This window comes from Zalophus californianus, chromosome 17, assembly GCF_009762305.2.
Source record: "Zalophus californianus isolate mZalCal1 chromosome 17, mZalCal1.pri.v2, whole genome shotgun sequence".
NCBI lineage: Eukaryota > Metazoa > Chordata > Mammalia > Carnivora > Otariidae > Zalophus > Zalophus californianus.
The window spans coordinates 51,716,977-51,730,641 of record NC_045611.1 but is presented as its reverse complement, the minus strand read 5'-3'; the positions used below and the strand labels follow the sequence as shown (position 1 = coordinate 51,730,641).

The following is a 13,665-nucleotide window of genomic DNA, read 5'->3' as shown; positions in this document are numbered from 1 at the left end:
GGCGCCCTGGATCTGAGGTTAGACCCCAGTGGGGCGCCCTGGATCTGAGGTTAGACCCCAGTGGGGCGCCCTGGATCTGAGGTTAGACCCCAGTGGGAAAAATACAGAAACCTCAAAGGAAAGGATACAGGTGGGAAGGACTGCCGTGGGAAGCTGTGGTCAAGTTGCCACAGAGGGTTTGAAGCTAGCCCCCCCCCATGTGAATAATGGTGAGGTTGGACCCCCAACAGAAATTACTCTGGTTAGACCTTGTGCTGAGGGCCAAGGTTAGACCCCAACAGAAAGCAACTGAGTTTAGATCCCAGTGGGGCATACCGAGTTGAGGCCCAGGAGGGAGAGACCCAGGGTGTGCCATGCTGGAAAGGTTAGACCTGATTGGAAAGCCCGGGGGATCCAGTGACCAGGGAGTTTGAGACAGGGCTGGTTTCCCTGGCCCAAGGCCGGGCTGGCTGTAGGATTTGCTCCCTCTGGCAGCCCCGGCTAGGGCAAGGGAGAAGGAAGCAGAGGTCTGTATCTCCGGGACCAGTGGAGGGCAGGACCGGGGAGAACTCTCGCCCTCCCCCACCGCAGGCCAGGAATAGCGTCGGGGCAGTGGGTTGGGGACTAATTCCTGAGCAGGATCCGGGCTGGTGGGGAGGGTAGGCTTTTTCCTCCCTGGGGGAGGGTTTGGGCGGGACTCTTGCTTCCCAGCGCAGAGGGGTAGACACCACAATCATTCTGGCCATCCAGTCTACCTCCTACCAAGGAAGTCCACCCAACAGTCTGACCACCCACACTGACCGTGAAGACCAAGCCACCTGGTGGGTTTTTAGGAGGCAGGAGACCACCAATCCTTGGCCACCCTTGCCAGCTCCTAGAATCCCGGGCCCAAGCGTGGCAAATTGCAGGGAGCTGAATCGCCTCCCTCTTCCTGGCAGCCCGCCCAAGGGTGTCCAGCCTGGACTGGCCATGGGCACAGACTGTTGGCGTGGGCGGGGTCTCCTCCCTCCTGCTGCCCGCCTGCCGAGGCGGAGAGCTGCATCACCTGCCGTCCTGGGTGGGAGTGGGACCCCGGCGTGGGATTAGGTGAGTTTCGTCAGCAATGGTGTGAGTCTGTGAAGCGTGTGCTCACGGGCTTGTATGTGCACGTGTGTGTCCACTTAAGGGCTGGGGCCCTCGCCTGGCCGTTTGCGGGTTCGCTGCCTAACTTCCCACTTGCTCCTCCATCTGGAACAGCACGCAGTGGAGTGGTTAAGGCTGTGGAGCCCGAAGTCCCACTTGACCACTCTGTGCCTCGACTTCCCCATCTGTAAAATGAGACTAATAGCATTATCTCACAGGATTATTAGAAGGGCTAGTTGTGTCAACACCTATCAGTCACTTACCAAAAAAATATAACATCGCCTGGCAGGTGGTAAGGGCGGTATGAATGGCAACTGTTGTTACTATTATTAATGGGTGCCTTTGTGGTTGTTTCTGGCTGGCTTGGCGAGGTTATGTCTGCAGGCACAGCGTGTGAATTTGGATCTGACTGGTTAAACATTTTTGCCCTCCCCCTGGTTCTGTGAGCCTGTAACTATTTGTAGCTGTTCGTGCCTCTCTGGCCCTTGTATGGATCAGAGTGTGTGTGTGTTGGGGAGGGGGAAGGATGCCTCTGAATGACCCCCAAGCCCCCCCCAAAACACACACACACACACACACACACACACACACACACACACACACAAAAGCACCCTTCGCCTCTGTCCCTTGTCTGTGGTGCTGAACCTGAAGGGTGGGTGGGAGGCTTGGGCTCCCCCCAACCTCCTCTCTCCAGGCCCCTCCCCAGGCCTCCCCCGCCTCCTCCTCCCCTCTGTCTCTGGCTCCTCCTCCTCCCTCCCAGCACTCTCCCCCGTCCCTCCTCCTCCCTCTCTCCCGACTCCCCCTCCCCCGTGTCCCTCCCCCCTCTCCCTCCCCTCCTCCCTGGCTCTCCCTCTCAGTCTCCAGCTTCTCTCTCTCTCTCTCTCTCTCTCTCTCTTTCTCTCTCTGTCGGGCGGAGTCACCCACCACTGCCAGCCCAGTGCTAGGGGGACCTGCTCCAAGCGGCAGCTGCAGGTAAGAGACCCTCTGTTTGGGGGGGGGCGTGGAGGAAGGATGGTGTTGTCCCAGGCGGGTGGAGAGGGACATTTGAGGAGCCAGGAGCCGCTTTTCCCTGAGCTCGTCTATGGGGGTTGGGGGGCTGCATATCCCGGGTGGGGATACTCCGTCCCTCCCGTGCGTTGGGGGCGCCACCAGCAGCCAACATCCTCAGCCCCTCCTGTGTTCCAGGGAGCATGGCGGGCTGAGGAGGGGGTGCCTCCTGGGCACTGAGGGGGCGAGAACACCCCAGCCTGTCTGGGGCAGCCCCCCTTCGCCTTCTCTCCCTCCGCCCCCGCCTTCCTGCGTCTGGGTCTCATCCTTCTGTCTCCACGTCTCTCGGGGGTCCTGTCCTGCGGAGTCTGGCTGCCTCTCTTGAGTCCCTTTCGCTGTGCCCGTCCCTCAGTCCCTCACTCGCGCCTCTGCCCCTCTGGTTCCCTCTGTGCGTGGGTCTGTTCTGTGTCTTTTCGGGGTTCTGTCTCTAAGTCCTTGGTTTCTTTCTGCCTGCCTTCCTCTTTCACCATCTGTGTGTGTGTGTGTCTGTCTGTCTCTCTCTCCCGTCTCTGCTCTCCTGTGTTTCTGTCTCTGTGGGTGTCTCCCTCTCTCTTCTCTGCCCCTCTCCCTGCTCTCCATCTCTGTCTGTAGGTATGTGGTCTCTATTTCTCTGTCTCTCTCTTCCCTGGTAGCGTGTTAACTCTCCTCCTACACACGTTTGTCCCCGCCCCTGGCAAGGGGGAGACCTGGAGAAAGAAGACTCCCCCCTCCGCAGAGTGGGCTCCCCCAGAAGGCGCGGAGTCCCCCAAACTCCTCTCCCTTCTTCAGCTGAGCTCCTGCCCATCCTCCCGGCTGGCTTGTGCCCCGTCCCTCCCCACCCCACCCCCCAGGACAGAGCTCCTCTCCTCTCCCCTGCCTTGTACCTGGCATTCTGAAGCCAGTCCTTCCTGCAGTCTACCCTATACCCTTTGTGATGGAGACTGCAAGACCTCCAATCTTGCCTCCCCATTCCTCTTCATACGGACTGGACCGGTCCTTCCTGCAGTCTGACTTCTGTACCTCTTTTGCCATTTGTGCATTGCTTGCTTCACTCGTCCGTTCCTTTGACAGTTACTGAGCACCTCTCCTACTCCAGGCACAGCACCGAGGTACTGGGCGAGTCAGGCCAGTCCTTTCTGCAGCCTCACCTCCATTCCTCTTGGGGCATACCAGCCTCAGACCTATCTCTCAATGGAAGTGGCTCTCCAAAGCTCCTTCACCATCCCTTGGGGGCTCCGAGAGGGCCCCTCTGAGTCTGGAGGTCCCTGGCCAATGCATCTTCTTCTTTCCTGGGGGAAGGGGGCCCCAGGGAAGCTGGGCGAGAGTGAGTGACCAGGGGAGAGGTGTGGGCCTAGCCTGTAGCCCAGGCTGTGATGGGGTGAGGTCCTCAAGTATCCACGGGCCCCGCTGGATTCGGAAGAGCACCAGCTTAGGAGTCCTATGCCTCGAGTTTCTATCCTCCTCTGCCCCTGATTTGAAGCTGCTTGACCTGGCCATGCTCTTTTCCCCTCTGGACCTCAGTTTACCCATCAGGGTGTCATAGCCCTGAGCACTGAGCCTATGTGTGACCCCCAGGCTGGGACGTGGTGCTGGGAGAGCCTGGCTCACCCCTGGAGCAGTAAGTGGGTGTGTTTAGAAGCCTGTGTCCCCACCGCAGGATCCCTCCGAGGGGTGGCGGGCAACCCTTGCCCCCACCAGAGCACAACCAGGAACCACCATCTCCCTCGCCAATGTGAGGGACATGAGGGAGGGAGGAGGTCCCACCTGGCATACCAGACTTGACCCCCCCCATGCCTGCAGTCCCACTCTAGGAAGGAGGTCTCCGAGCCCCTGGGGGGCGCGGGAGGTGGACCCGGGGTGCTCACCACTGACCCAGCTGGTCCCCTGCCCGCGAGGGTGGGGAGAGATGCAGAGATGCCACCATCTGCCCTCCAGACTCCTACCCTGGCTTCAACCTGATCCTTTTGCCCCTGGATTCTAAACCCAGCTAAGGTTTCAGGGCTGCTGGTGGATGGAGAAGGCACAGGCAGGCGCCTCCAGCAGAGGAAGCCCAGCTGGCCCCAGCGACAGGGCTCAGAGCTCTTGGTCCTTCGTTTCACAAATATTTATCTAGCGCTTTCTCTCCCTGACCCCTCCTCCCCTAAGGCCTCAGTGAGAGAAAACCAGGTTTTGCAGGAAAAGAGATTGAGCCAGGCTGCTTTGCCCAGCCCCTGGGCAAGGAGGGCAGGCGTGAGAACACCCATTGGCAGACTCTGGCCTCCCTTAAGGACTGCAGCAGGAGGGACAGGTGGTTAGACTTGAGGGGGCGATTTCCGGGCCATGGCTCCCATGACAGAGGGAGTTTGATGCTTGAGATGAATTCTTGACTCCCAGGTGGCCCTGGTTACTCCTGAAAGCCTGGGAGAAGGGAGGGAGAAGAGAGCATGAATCTTTGCTTTGGATCCTGGTGGGTTTGTAATTATGCCTAAGTTGTTGCTAATTAGGGGGCTGCTAATTAGATGTACCATTAGGGGCCTTGCTGAGGGGGCTAATTGTGCGGTGGCCCTTTAAGAATCCCCCTCCCCCCGCCCCCCCCCACACGCATGCACTCCCGCACGCGCGTGTGCGCGCGCGCACACACACACACACACACACACTCCTCAGGGAAGTTCTGCCAACATTCTGCCTCCCTCCCCCAGAAAAGCCAGCTCCCTGCCCGTGAGTACGTGGGTGTGTTTTGGGGGCAGGCTGTGGGTTAGACTCAGAGAAGAACTTTCAGACAGAAAGGCAAGTTACTGGCAGAACTGAGGCAAGACAGTGATCAGGGAGGTGCAGACTCAGAGGGCCCCTCCTTCTCTCAGTCCCCCCCCTTTCTTTATAGGCTACGGGGTTACCAAGGCAATGCAAGAGCGGGGCAGGGGAACTGGGAGTTCGGGCCACTCTTGGGGAGAGAAATGGAGCCAGAGTTGGTGCTGGAGGCTTTGAACGAGTTTTAGACCTCTGAGCCTTGGCCTCTCCATCGAGGAACTGGCTAGGGACTCCCCAGAGTGGGGTGGCGTCATTCTGAGTGGAGAGCTCAGGAAGGTGATGTCTGAGTGGAGAACTGGAGAAGAGAGGGTGAATCTGGGGGGATGCGTGTCCCAGGAAGGGGCAACAACAGGTGCAAAGGCCCTGAGGCACGAACTTCTCCAGTATGTGAGGAACTTCGTGGTGGCTGGGGCCAAGCAAGCAAGGGGGACGGGGTGGGAGATGAAGCCAGAGAGGGAACGAGGGGGGCAGATCATGTGAGACCTTATGATCCAGGGTGAGGGCTGTGGTACTCTGACTGAGACTGAGTCGGGAGCCACGGAGGGTTCTGAGCAGAGGAAGGATGTGAACTGACTTGCATTTTTGTGTTGTTGTTTTTTTTTTTAAGATTTCATTTATTTATTTGAGAGAGGGAGAGCATGAGCTGGGGGGGAAGGGCATAGGGAGAGGGAGAAGCAGACTCCTCGCTGACCACAGAGCCTGACACGGGGCTCAATCCCAGGACCCCGAGATCATGACCTGAGCTGAAGGCAGACGCCCAACCACCTGAGCCACCCAGGAGCCCCTGGTTTGCGTTTTTAAAGGGAACTGAGGCAAGACACAGAGATAGCCTCTCAAACCCAGGATCAGAGGCTGGAGAAGTATTGAAACCGTAGAGACCCCACAACCCACAAATGAGACCAAAAGCCCAACACGGGGTCTCGTCATAGCTGCTGAAGACCCGGGCACCTCACAGAGACGTAGGGGGTACTGGAGAGAGACACCTGCCGCCGTTGCAGGGAAAGGTGTGAGTGGGAGACCCTCCAGCAGCCCCTCCCCAGCCCCGCTCAGACAGACAGGCAGACAGACATCCTAGACCCCAAGCAGGAGCCCTCTGAGGGTCAATTTGGAAACCATTAGACTTACCTAATGAATTGACGGCTTCCAGCCCCTCGCCTCACCCGCTAAATTATTCAGTCTCTGTCCTTTGGGGCCTGGCTTCATTCCTCCCTCGTCTGTGGGATTCGTCTGTGTGGCTGGGTGGGTCAGCAGCCCGTTCCCTTTCCAGGGCCCTGTAACATTCCTCAGTGTGAGTGCTCTGTGCTGGGCTTCTCCATTTACTGCTGAGAGGCATCTGGGTTGTTTCAAGACGGGAGCTGTTAGACATTCTGGGATGTGTCTTTTGGCAGACACACGACCTATGGCTCCCGGGTGCACATGTACCTGGGCGTGGGACGGCTGAGTCCTAGGACACGGGATGTTCAGCTCTAGTTCCCCGAGGTGGTGAGAGCGACGTGTACTCCACCAGCAGCGGGTGACGCTCCTCCGTCTTTATCTTTCTCTCTTAGTCTCTGTCTCTCTGCATCTCCCTCTGTCCCCACCCTCCTCCTGTCAGCCCCCTGCTTGTCTCCCATGCTCTACCCCCAAGAAGCCTTGGCTCACGTGCGAGTGGGAGGGGTCTGTGCCCCTCACCCACACTTCTTCCTCCTCCCTCACAGGACCCGACACCCTCCATGGCTCCCTTGGCCTTAGTGGGGTTTGCACTCCTCCTGGGGACACCCCCATGCTCAGGGGCAGCCACCCCAACCCCCTCCCTGCCGCCTCCCCCCACCAATGACAGCGATACCAGCACGGGGGGCTGCCAGGGCTCGAACCGCTGTCAGCCGGGGGTCCTGCTGCCCGTTTGGGAGCCCGATGACCCGTCGCTGGGTGACAAGGCGGCACGAGCTGTGGTCTACTTCGTGGCCATGGTTTACATGTTCCTGGGCGTGTCCATCATTGCCGACCGCTTCATGGCATCCATCGAGGTCATCACGTCAAAGGAGAAGGAGATCACCATCACCAAGGCCAACGGTGAGACCAGCGTGGGCACCGTCCGCATCTGGAACGAGACGGTGTCCAACCTCACGCTCATGGCCCTGGGCTCCTCAGCCCCTGAGATCCTGCTGTCTGTCATCGAGGTCTGCGGCCACAACTTCCAGGCGGGCGAGCTGGGCCCAGGCACCATCGTGGGCAGTGCTGCCTTCAACATGTTTGTGGTCATTGCTGTGTGCATCTATGTCATCCCAGCCGGTGAGAGCCGCAAGATCAAGCACTTGAGAGTCTTCTTTGTCACTGCCTCTTGGAGTATCTTCGCCTACGTCTGGCTTTATCTCATCCTTGCCGTCTTTTCCCCGGGTGTGGTCCAGGTGAGCAAGGACCCATGGACACCTCCTTGGTGCATGTATGTCTGCAAAATCCAGAGGGGTGGCTCCCTGGGCTTGGAGACTTGATTCATGTATTTGCAGAAATGCATGCTTACATCTGGGAGGGCTGCCAGGTATGGTTGTGCAGGTCACACACTGCACAAGGGCATTGGGCTGGAGAAGGCAAGTTGGGACTGGAGTCCGTTTGAGTGTACCCAAGCCATGTCTGGATGGCTGTGCAGGTCCTGGAAAGGGCTCATCCGCCCAGGGGGCGGGGGGTGACATTTTGCAGTATACCGATCCAGAAGGGACCCCTTTTAGCTCTCACGATGGTGCCATATGTGTTAACAGAGTCCTTGTGATCTGTGTAATGCATACCACACGCAGTTCATGGTCTAGCCAGGTATTTGCCAGGTACGTTCACATGTTTTCTTACACTCCCGTCTTTTGCATAATTTATTCCCACCTTTATAATAAGACCGCCTTTATTTGCATAATTCATGCCACAGTTGCATAATCCAACCTTGTGTTTTCTGACAGTGCTAATCAACTTGGGTAACTTGGTACAATTTGCATAATGTATCCACGGGCCTGCATAGACATAGGCCCACATCTGGTAATCTAGCTCTGTATTTGCCAGATATGCAATTGTGATTTGCCTAATTCATTATTCATAATTGATTTCTGATGGTAGGATAATTTATCACTGTAATGTAATTTATATGCAATCCAATCCAACGTAGGTATAAGCCCAAGTCCACTGCAAAGGCCACTTTGCATAATTTATTCCAACAGTGAGACAAAATTTAGTCCCACTCCTCCATAATTTACACCCACGTTCCCATAATCATTTGCCTCTCATCCGTCCAGTGTCTTAACCACATTCTGCTTAGTCTTCCTTTAAAACATGTGCCTAATTCATTTCCCACAACCCCATGACTGCCGTCTACATTTGCATAATTTATTTATGGGCCTGGCCTAATTCGTTCACACACATGCATAATTTATTTGAGGCTACCCAGAATTCCTTCACACATGTGTATAATCTCCCTGCACGTATCTGTCAGGTTCTGCCAATTCTAGTCTCTTTCCAGGAAGAAGCTGAAGTTAGAAGTATAAAAATTCTTTGCAGGTGATATAAAAGCAGAAGGGAGGGACCAGAAATTGCAGGTGAGCTAAGGGAGAGATGGTAGCACCAGGAGACAGGGATGAGAGAGGGAGAGAGACCTTTACAGCAACTGACTAATGACTATAATGCCGAGTCTCCTGGCTGCCATGGTGAAAAATGCAGAAGAACCCGTCACACGGTTCTCACGTGCTATTAAAAAGGATGGTATACTGACTTAGGTTTTCAAAGTGCTCTTTGATGAGGATTTACAGCAAAACTATGAAGAGAATTTTAGACACCATGAGTGACAGGTGGGTAGGGACGGGGGTGGAGGAGAGAGATCCCCCTGAGAAGGAGCCAGGCTCAGACTCAGAAAACAGGGTAGAAAATGTCACAGTTGTGGGTGAAGAAGTCACCATGGGGGATCCATTCGGGAGTAATGTGGAAGCCAGAATTATGAGGCACTTTCATGAAGTAAGGGAGGGAACTGGCCTGAGACCAAGATGGTGCCACTTCCTTCTCAACACAGCGAACTGGGGCAGTGAGATGGGTCTGGCGCTGGATTTTCTCCCGGAGGTGCTGTGTGGCCTCAGGCAAAGCCCGGACCCTCTCTGGGCCTCAGTTTTCATATCTGAACCATGGAAGAGGTTAGACCGGGCCCTTGGTTCTTGACCCTTCATACCCAGTGCTCCCTTTTCCTAGCAAATGCTTTGTTACATCCCTTTACTCTGACGTGAAATTCTTAGATGCTAGGAGAGAGGCCTTCTACCCCAGTAGTCCGGTGCGTGGATCCTGGACCCAGGCATGCTGGGTTCAAACCCCACTTCTGCTTCCTAGCTCTTCCTTGGGCAAGTTCCTCACCTTGTCGGTGCCTCAGTTTCCTCGCCTGTCACCTGGGCATCGTCATAGCACTGACTCCAGAGGGCGGTGTGGGGATCAAATAAATTACACATGGAAGGGCTCAGAACCACAAGCCTAGAACAGAGTAAATGTGAGCGATTCCTCCCGTTAATGAACTTGCCTGTGCTGTTGGCTTTCCGAAAGTCCGTATAATGGCCGAACTATGATATAAAGGAAAGTAATCTCTGATAGAACGATGTGAATTTCCACATGTAAATGCTTCGGCATGGCTACATTAAAAGTCATGGTGTGGGAACCAGATACCAGCACCATCTTTTACTGAACAAGTTTGGATTTAAGAGAAAGAGAAAGATCAGGAAACGTTCCGTGCAAGGAGTTGAGCAGAGGAGTGGGTAGCTACAAGATTAAAAATAAGTGTATTCAGCATATATTAAAGCATCAGGAAAATACTTCATATACATGTAACAGAGCTGAGTTCTAGACTCCAATTATTAGAAAAGCAGGTGTTTTGCCACCGCAAGTATCCAGAGGGAGGTTCTGAGGTCACAGGACACGGGACAATTCTGTATTGTGTTAGTACTGCCCCATTGAGTCACTAGACCAGATCTCCCGCCCCAATCATGGTGGCAGCCCATAAAGGACCCTAATTTGGAGGCACCCCCCCCTTGGGGGTGTTCCTGTCCACTGAAGCTGTCTTACTTCCCTCCCAGGGTGGGCAAGTCCATCCATATGCCCATTCGCAGTGGGTGCCCTGGAAGGAAGATGTGAGTCTCCTAGAATCGCCTTTTATTTACCTGCGGGAGAAAAGCAAATCTTAGGGGTTTGAGGCTGCCTTCTGATTACGGGAGAATACCCTGCAATATACAGTGACCAGCTCAATGAACACAAGGCCAGAGTTCATTTTACAGCTCGTGTAGAAAATGCGGCCTCTTTTGACAGACCTGCCTGGTGGCTCTGTTTCCAAGTCCTGCCCTTCTCTCTGAGCCGTCAGTAAACACAGCGACAAGGGGTTGTGGGGATTGGATCTGAAAAGATATTTTCCCTTCTGGGCCCATTTTAAAGACACCTCTGGGGGCCATCTGATGGTAAATAATCTTTAATCGTTTCTTCCTTATCTTTAATGAGAAAGGTAACTGCTTGCAGACCAAGTCCTGGGCCTCAATGAGCTCTAATGTTAGTTTCACATTTTGAGTATTTTCCATGTGTCAGGAACTGACAGTGCTATGTGTTAGGGGTACATAAGCTCATTCAGTCTTGGGGCCACCCCCATTTTACAGGCAAGAGGCTGAGCCAGACCTCCCTCTTCTAGAACCAGGGTCTGAACACAGCCTTGCCTTGTCTCTCTGGGGAGGTAGCATGTAAACATGGGAGCTTGCTGTGAGAGGCTGTGACAGGAGCCAAACTTGTGCCTCTTTTAGAGTCAAACTCTCGTCCCTAAGGGCCAAACAGATTCTAAGGAAGGAGAGTCTGGCAAAGGCGGTAGTCACTGGTCAGGGGGAGGGGGTGGGGGAGGGGAGGGCGGAGGGAGTGGGCGTGGGGTATCAGGGAGCTTTAGGAAGAGGTTGAGCAGAGCGCGGGCCCTGGGTGATGGGTGGGGTTTGGACAACTCGCCGCGTCCCAGCTGAGGAGGGGTGGAGGAGAAAAAGGAGCAGGGAGAAAAAGATGGAGGGAGAGAGAGGCTGGAAGGGACACAGGCTCTGCCCCTTGAGGGGGGCTGAGGCCACGGGGTGGGGACCTGTCTGTCCCCTAGTGGCGGCTGAGGGTGTTTGGGTTCCTGGCACTGGGGTAGGTGGGCATGGTTCTCAGAGTGATGAAAGGTGGATGGGTGGATGGATGCATGGATGCATGCATGCGTGAGTGGACTGGATGCATGCCTGCATGCATCAGGAGACCGGGAAAGAGACGGAGAGAGAGAAACTGCGAAGAATCTCACAAGGGAGAGCGATGGGTATCTACAAAAGATATAAAAGGAGAACAAGGAGACAGAGGTAACAAGACAGAGAGGAAGAAAGATTCAAAAACCGACCAACACCAAATGGGATGGAGGCAGGGAGAGAGACAACGATCTAGACAGAGAGAGAGATGGGGAGAGGCAGAGACGAGCCGACACCAGAGGGAAGTAGAGAGGGGACGAGGCGGGGCAGGGACCGAGATTGCGGGGAGATGCGGGACGGGGCGGGGGCGGAGGGGGCGCCCGGCGACCGCCGGACCCCAGCGCCGGGCGAGAGAGACGCGGGGACGGCGGGGCGGCGAGCGCGCCCCCTGGCGGCGCGGCGGTCCTGACCCGCGCGGCCGCCCGCAGGTGTGGGAGGCGCTGCTGACCCTCGTCTTCTTCCCGGTGTGCGTGGTGTTCGCCTGGATGGCCGACAAGCGGCTGCTCTTCTACAAGTATGTGTACAAGCGCTACCGCACCGACCCGCGCAGCGGCATCATCATCGGCGCCGAGGGCGATCCCCCCAAGAGCATCGAGCTGGACGGCACGTTCGTGGGCTCCGAGGTGCCGGGCGAGGTGGGCGGCCTGGGCCCGAGCCCCGCCGAGGCCCGCGAGCTGGACGCCAGCCGCCGCGAGGTCATCCAGATCCTCAAGGACCTCAAGCAGAAGCACCCGGACAAAGACCTGGAGCAGCTGGTGGGCATCGCCAACTACTACGCGCTGCTGCACCAGCAGAAGAGCCGCGCCTTCTACCGCATCCAGGCCACGCGGCTGATGACGGGCGCGGGCAACGTGCTGCGGCGACACGCAGTGGACGCGTCGCGCAGGGCCTCCCCCGCCGAGGGCCCCGGCGACGACGAGGACGATGGCGCCAGCCGCATCTTCTTCGAGCCCAGCCTCTACCACTGCCTGGAGAACTGTGGCTCCGTGCTGCTGTCGGTCACCTGCCAAGGTGGGGAGGGCAACAGCACCTTCTACGTGGACTACCGCACCGAGGACGGCTCCGCCAAGGCCGGCTCCGACTATGAGTACAGGTGGGTTGGCCGTTCGCAGGGCGGAGGCGCCGGGGTCCCGCAGCCGCCGCAGCCGCCGCAGCCACCGCAGCCGCCGCGCTCATCGGGCTCGGGGGCTGCCTCCAGCGCCCATCCGTCCTTACCTTGCGGTGCGCGGACCTGCGGCATTCATTCATTGTTCACTCATTCATTCACCGTCGAGAGCCTTCTTTGTACCGCACACTGTTCTAGCATTTGCCAGATAGCACGGCTGTCCCGTCTCCCATGTGTATGATCTACCTGTGGGTTTTAGTGCTTGACACCACCCTGTGTTAATTATTACAACTGCATTATGTGTAGTGTTACCTGCTAGGACAAGTACCCTCCCCCCACACACACATACCATTACTAAAGTAAAAATGTTTGTTGAGCACCTACTGTATACCTGGGAGTATATCATGGTGAACAAGACAGCTAAGGTCCTTACCCTCAAGTTGCAATAAGGTTATGAACTATTAAATAGATAAAAAGATGAGGTGATGGTAAGTGCTATGTGGGAAAATTAAATGGGATAAGAGGGGAGAGGCAGTACCCAAATTATCCCCAGGTCTTTGGTGGCACCATAAAGAAGCCCCCCCCCCACCTTTGCACCCTCCTGGGTCTCCCTGCCCCCTGTCCCTCTCCTTCCTCTTTTTTGAGCAGACCTGTGATCCGCCCTCCTTCAGCAATTCCTACTGAGCACCTACTATGTGTTGGGTACTATCTTTAGAACACAGAACAGTAGGGGCGTCTGGGTGGCTCAGTGGGTTAAGCCTGGGACTCTTGATTTTGGCTCAGGTCATGATTTCAGGGTCGTGAGATCGAGCCCCGTCCGGCTGGGCACTGGATGTGGAGCCTGCTTAAGATTCTCCCTCTCCCTCTCCTTCTGCTCTCCTGAAAAAAAGGAACACAGAGCAGTAAACAAGATAACCTCTCTATCCTCATGTGACCCACAAAATTCTTTATCTGTTTGTAGTTCTTCTGTTCATACCACACTCTTTCAAGAATGATAGTTTTACAGTGTAGTTTGTTGACCAATGTGCAGTCTGTCATAGTTCCCTATAATAATACCAACATTTCTCACTGGTCTACTATGTGCCAGAAACGGATCGGGGCTGTGAAGACAGGCAGTGAACGAAACACATCAAGTCTGCCCAAATGCAGCTGACATTCTCATGGGAAAGATGGGCCACTGGGGAGTAGACACTGAAGACAGAAAAATGTCAGCTGTGAAGAAATTAAAGCAGAGGACGGGAGAGAGTGTTGGTGACTGAGCTTCTCTCGGGTTCCACCTGCCAAGCAGTCTGCCATACCTCCCTTTCATCCTCCTTCCGGAGTAAAGCTGAGGCGGACCTGGAGCAGATCTTTGGTTCTGCTCCTGCAGCAGCCAGTCCCTCGTCCCTTTAACTCTTCTCTTTCTGGGGCTGAGTTTCT

At 55.8% G+C, this 13,665-nt stretch overlaps 1 protein-coding gene across 2 annotated transcripts in view; it reads left to right on the top strand.

Moving 5' to 3' along the window:
- Positions 1-1,940: 1,940 nt before the first annotated feature.
- SLC8A2 (solute carrier family 8 member A2) overlaps positions 1,941-13,665 on the top strand; it is a 30,156-nt gene continuing 18,431 nt past the window's right edge. For both annotated transcript variants that reach the window (XM_027620293.2, XM_027620292.2), the window contains exons 1-3: positions 1,941-2,073; positions 6,612-7,301; positions 11,570-12,234. In XM_027620293.2, the coding sequence (XP_027476094.1) occupies positions 6,627-7,301; positions 11,570-12,234 (1,340 nt within the window). In that variant the 5' untranslated portion in view covers positions 1,941-2,073; positions 6,612-6,626. The remainder of the gene's footprint in view (positions 2,074-6,611; positions 7,302-11,569; positions 12,235-13,665) is intronic.